Genomic DNA, 6,097 nt, shown 5'->3' with positions numbered 1-6,097 from the left:
CCCCCCCTCATACATCATGACTAATGTCCCATTTCCTGTTCCTGTTTCCTGTGCTGCAAAATCTGGTATCAGCCAGCTGGACTTTAGGTTGTATAAAACAAAACTTAACGGTATTCAAGCCTCTCAGCTGTGGCATACCCATTTCCAAAAAAAAAAAAAAGAATGCACTGTGCTAACTGCTCTGCTAACTGTGTAGTGAAATATTTCATAACAAGTCACTGTTGAACTCACAGCTGACTCCTACTTATCATCTAGGATTATACTCGATTGTAGCTGGAAAGAAAACAGGGCTGAAAAGTTGATACAGGCAGCTTGGTGGTAGACTACAGAAGAGGTCAACTCCTGAGAGACACCTAGTGGTGAAAGAATTGAAAAGCAGCATAAATGGACACTGAAGTTTGTCAAGGCGTGGTGTTGCTCACTTTCCCAGACAGAAGATATAGCCTCAGCTCACCGTCTCATATACTATGGAAAATGCCCACAATGTGCTATAAGTCAGAAGGTGCTGTGGATAGCCAGTCTTGCCAAGGTAAGTAACTTGTCAGCCAACAAGCAAGACTTGGCAAAACATGAGAGTAGAGAGACGTCAGAAAAGCCCAGAACTGCAAACATACTGTAGTTGCCCTCTGGGGCACGATTAAGACTGTTTTTTTTTTTTGTTTTTTTCACTCAATTCTCGGCAGTAGCAGGCACATTTTTCCAGCTGTGATTGTAATGGTGGTGGAAGGTACTGGAGAATTAAATCAGCAGGACGCATGAGGATGAGACAGTTAAGGATTACTGGTAAAGCTAAGAGACCACAGTCAATTTGTTTTACTGTAAAAAAGGCCACATGATGTATGCATGAAATAACTTGCTGATACTGTACATGAGACATTCCTCGATGGTGCTTTGTGGTTGCATCGAGCAAACGTTTTTTTTTGTTGGGCATTTGTTTCATCTAGAGCAGGTCAGGCACCGTGGGACTGCTAACACTTTGATTAACAACCTAAGAGAAGCCTGTGGGAGCCATTTCCTCCTCTGGGGAGTTGCTTTGTAGGCCTGATAGCAGAGGAAATAATTGTTTTAAATCCCTTTTTTTTCTTTTCTGTTTCCAGTCATTCTGCATCTTTTCTTATCGTCCATATTCTGTGTTTCTGTTGTCTTTCTCCCTCTTCATCCTGCTGTCAGTGAAGTGTGAGCACAATGCCTCATTTTAACAAAGTAACTGGATTTACCAGCCACTGCTTGCATCACTTGTTGTGGTTTTTCCTCTCTCTCAGGTGGAGTTGGCATTGTGGGATACAGCAGGTCAGGAAGACTACGACAGACTGAGGCCTCTCTCCTACCCTGACACAGATGTTATTCTCATGTGCTTCTCCATAGACAGCCCTGACAGTTTAGGTAAGTTAGACACACTTGCAGCTCATTACTGTGTCCCAAATAAGTGTTTTTTTTCTTTCCTGGAATTTAGAAGCAAAATCCAGATACTTCATGAGATGTTCATGCATTGTTGATATCACATAGCAGGGTTTTAGTGAGCCTGGTATCATTAGACTTAAAGAAAGAAGTATATAAACCCAATTAAAATAGTAATACATTTTTTTTTTTTTTAAATCTTTGTTTTTTCCTTTTGTTGTGGTGCATCAGTGAGTCATGGCAACTGGTTATATTTCCGCACAGTTTAGGCAGAGCTGCATTTGTTTCCAGCATTTAATAAGTAGAGTTAGACGAGGCCCATGTATGGATTCAGTCCACAAAATGCAGAGCATGCACGCAGCACTTATGCAGACTATCAGAAATCCAATGAGGCATGCTTGGAAGTTCATTCTGACTGTAGAAATCTATTTATAATGAAATGTTTGTGATAATTTATTTTTGTACAGGGGGGCAACTTTAGTTTTACCAAATGCTCTATTAAATGCCACACCACAAGGAGAGATGATCTGCCAGTGAAATATAATTAGTAATGGGCCTCTAAAGCTTTTTCCCTTTTTTGGTAATTTTTTTTTCATTACAATTACCTGTTTTTCAGGGACTTCATAAAAGCAATGATCCACATTATGAAAATGCTTATTTAAATAGTGTTTCCTCATGTGTATGATTAAATTATTGGTTTTGTAATTAACCCAGCTGCTTCCATCCAGACAAACATTACAGTTACCTGCTTGTAGGCTGTCGTGTTCTAGGTTAGTAATTCAAGTCACATACAGGACTGTTATCCAGCTACAGCATTAGAATAGATTTTAATTTTAATACTGTAAAAAGTAAGTGTGAAGCTGATTGACCAACCTGTAGAGAGCACACTCATCAAGATTAACCTACTGTAGATAGATCTGATAAATTCATCCTTAAGAGAGTGTTTTTTAATTCAGATGTTTCCACACTCAGGAGGAACAAGATGGAACAGATTTCCAGAATACAACGTGACTGCTGCTATTGCTGGAATTTTCTGGAAGTTAACACAGAATATCTTGCATGTATTTCAGGCTTGGATCTGAGTGTTCTTGGCCCTCAAAAACCAAATAAAACAGATGAATAAATAGGTCTTGTTGGATAAAACTTCAGCCCCAGGGTTTTCTCCCACAGCCTTTTGTTATGGGCAATGCCACAGATGGTATGCCTACACTATCACAACATGACAACTCCTTCCAGAGAAAACCGCTTATTTTGGCGAGCAGACTCGGACCATGTATCAGCCAGGGGTGGATGACCTCTCAATGTTTATGTCTGTATAGTCACAAGGGAAATGACACGACTCTCCCAACTGTGTCCTTGTAAGGAATGAAGTCTGGAATTTACTTTGCAGCAACTTGGGTTGTTTTTTTTTGTTTTTAGAAAAACAAAACCAAAAAAAAAACTTTTTTTTTTTTTTTTTTTTCATGGTAGAGAATATTCCTGAGAAATGGACACCTGAAGTGAAACACTTTTGTCCCAACGTCCCGATCATCCTTGTGGGCAACAAGAAGGATCTTAGGAATGATGAACACACACGCAGGGAGCTGGCCAAGATGAAACAGGTGTGTGTGTTTCCGTGTTGCTACTGGTAACACATTATCCCAAAACCGATGAGTGTCTCTGCTAAATGTCGACACACTCGGTCAAATCTTTACCCACTGTCTGTACATTAAACCTCCAGGAGCCAGTGAAGTCTGAGGAGGGAAGAGACATGGCCAACCGCATCAGTGCCTTTGGCTACCTGGAGTGCTCCGCCAAGACCAAGGACGGCGTGCGGGAGGTGTTTGAGATGGCCACCCGAGCAGCGCTGCAGGTCCGCAAGCGTAAGAAGAGGGGTGCCTGCCAGCTACTGTGAAGAGGTGGAGTTTTTTGGCCAATCAGCACCTGAGGGAGGACTCCCCGCAACACACAGAGCAAAGTTAGAGAAACCTAAAATCGATGGCTTCCGTGGACTATACTTACTTCACAGATGCAGATATGCCACGGGCGAATATGAAAGACTGACACACCTGTTTAAAAGCAAAACACATCAGCCTTTTTTTTCTTTTTCTTTTTTTTAAAACTATATTTCCTTTGCTACTCACACACTGTCAGTTTTTGTTTGTGTTTGCTGTTTAGTTTTCCTCCACCACCATACAGGGCTGTTTGTGTGAAGGACCTGCCCCCCTCCTCCTGTGTGTATGAATGTATGTTTGTATTTATATGTGCATATACTTTACAAATATATCATGCGTCTGCCTCTGTGTTATGATTGTTTACAGAGATGGGTCTTGTAGCTCACATGCTCACTGACTCTCGCGCTCTCTTTCAGCTCACGCCTGCAAATTGCAGACATTTTTAGATTTGCTTTAATACAATGGAAACCCCCCCCCCCCCCCAGCTTCTCTTGAACCTGCACATACCACTCCATCTCTTTTTATATCGGCTTCAGTCCTGATCTTTCCATCTATTTATCGTACCACTATTAATTTTACACCCTTAAAGTCATATTTCACCAAGTACTGTGTCAGCAGAGCTTCATTTTCTCCAGTTTCTGTCAAAGGACTAAATTTAGAGCCTGTTCACACTGCACGAATCCACTGAAACCTACATAAACTGAAGCAGCAGCGACGATTTGTGCAGAGAGGTGTTGGACTGCACCTTGGTCTGCCTCTCTTCCACGGCGATAGAGACAGTGGTCTGTTTCAAATTCATTATACAGTCGTGATGTATCACTGTATACTGGATTAACTGAGGACAAATGCACACTGTACACAGCCATATTAATATAAAGACAGATTATAGGTCTATTCTATGTATAAAAGTTTTAATAAAATACCCAACTGACAACTTGATTGACAGCTCAGAAGGTGTCATTCCCAATGTGCTATCTCCTCAGTTTAGTTCACCAGATAAGTAACTCTTGACATTTTGAAATTGGGGATTTGCTTGTGTTTAATAGCCCTTTATTTGACAGTACAGGGACATTCCTTAAAATGTGATTGAATAAACAAGGAAATCTTAGTGTGTTTTTGTGTGTGGGTGTGTGTGTGTGTGTGTGCGCGCGCGCGCGCGCGCTCGCGCTCCAAGCTGAAATGTTAAATCAAAGTTTAACATCTTTACACCAATCCTTTTGATCAGGAGATTTGAACAAGAAATGGCACCAGAATTAGGATGAAAGCCTGAGTGCCAACTATCTCAGTGACTAAAATTACAATTTAAAATACAGAAGATTTCTCCATTAAGTGACAGAATCATTAAACCACCTCATCTCCTTACAGTCAGCCCTCTTGATGCAGTTACAGTGAACCTATTCCAGACAATGTGATGGGACTTTGTGCTGTACTGTATACTCCATATCTAGTCCTGCCCAGACAAAAGCCCTGAACACACTGTACACACAGGTGTATGAGATGGTCCCTACATCGATCTTACCACCATCATAAGCTACAGCTATGATGATCTTTCTTTCATCCACTACATTCAGATCCATAGAGATCAGAATGTTGCAGGATCTGGCTAATTCCTGGACAGTGCCTCTATGTGAATGTCAAACATAATTCAAGAGAAAATGTTGATTGTGATGATGCTTTACTAACAGGAGTAGGATGTGTTTGAATGTCTGGATGAGACAAACGTGTTAATAAAGTATTTTTGAAATACTACGTAATCTTAACAGGTTTTGTTTTGTTTTGCAATCCTGAAATTAAAAGTCTTACATATGCTTTTAGCACTTTTAAATTCATATTTTCATACTTTTATCAAACATTTACACCAGCAAAATGTAATGTTAAGATAAGTAAGATAAGCTTGTATATGCAAGGTAGTGTGCATTTTATGACATGCACACAAGCATGAAACTTTCTCAAGTGGTTCAACGAACCATAAAGATTATTTTCAGATGTGGAGGCATTTCAGATGTGACCTCTGGGACAGGGCAGAGCTGCCTGACTGTACAATGATGTTTTTGTGCCTTACCATAAGGTGACGTTTTTATACCTTACCGTACCAGTTTTTTTTTATCCCTTACTGCACCATAACATTTTTTTAAGCCCCACTATACTATGATGTTTTTATTACTAAGTGTACTATGGCGTTTTTATGCCTTACTATATTGTGATGTTTTTGGCTTATTATACTATGTCCTTTATATGACTTACTATACTGTCATTTTTCATGCCTTACTATACTATGACGTTTTTATACCTTACTATACTATGTTTTTTGTATGACTTACTATACTACGAGGTTTTTATGCCTTATTATAATATGACATCTATTTGCCTTACTATACTTTGACGTTTTCATGCCTTACTTTACTGTCCTTTTTTATGCCTTGCTTTACTATGTGTAACGGCTGAACACAGAGTGGAATCAAAGCAGAACCCGATGCCCAGCAGGTAAAGCAACAGCCTTAGTGCCTTACTATAATATGACTTCTTTTTTGACTTACTATACTATGATGTTTTTGTGCCTTACTATACTGATGTTTTTTATGCCTAAATATACTATGACATTTTTATGCCTTAGTACTCAATGACATTTTTTAAACCTTATTATACTGTCATTTTTATGACTTACTATACTATGATGTTTTTATGCCTTGCTATACTATTTCATTTTTTATGTTTTTTGCTTACTATACTATGTTTTTTGTATGACTTACTATTCTACAGGATTT

General features: G+C 39.4%; 1 protein-coding gene across 1 annotated transcript in view; it reads left to right on the top strand.

Moving 5' to 3' along the window:
* LOC111669021 (rho-related GTP-binding protein RhoA-D-like) overlaps window positions 1-5,081 on the top strand; it is a 20,577-nt gene extending 15,496 nt beyond the window's left edge. Inside the window, exons 3-5 of the mRNA XM_023425240.2 lie at window positions 1,263-1,383; window positions 2,869-2,999; window positions 3,119-5,081. Coding sequence (XP_023281008.1) covers window positions 1,263-1,383; window positions 2,869-2,999; window positions 3,119-3,292 — 426 coding nt within the window. The 3' untranslated portion in view covers window positions 3,293-5,081. The remainder of the gene's footprint in view (window positions 1-1,262; window positions 1,384-2,868; window positions 3,000-3,118) is intronic.
* Window positions 5,082-6,097: the final 1,016 nt, after the last annotated feature.

Source organism: Seriola lalandi, unplaced genomic scaffold (genome assembly GCF_002814215.2).
Source record: "Seriola lalandi dorsalis isolate HSWRI2012SDOR001 ecotype SW California unplaced genomic scaffold, Sedor1 jcf7180002054767, whole genome shotgun sequence".
Taxonomy (NCBI): Eukaryota; Metazoa; Chordata; class Actinopteri; order Carangiformes; family Carangidae; genus Seriola; species Seriola lalandi.
Note: the sequence above shows the minus strand (reverse complement) of the source record. Positions and strands in the feature narration are given on the sequence as shown.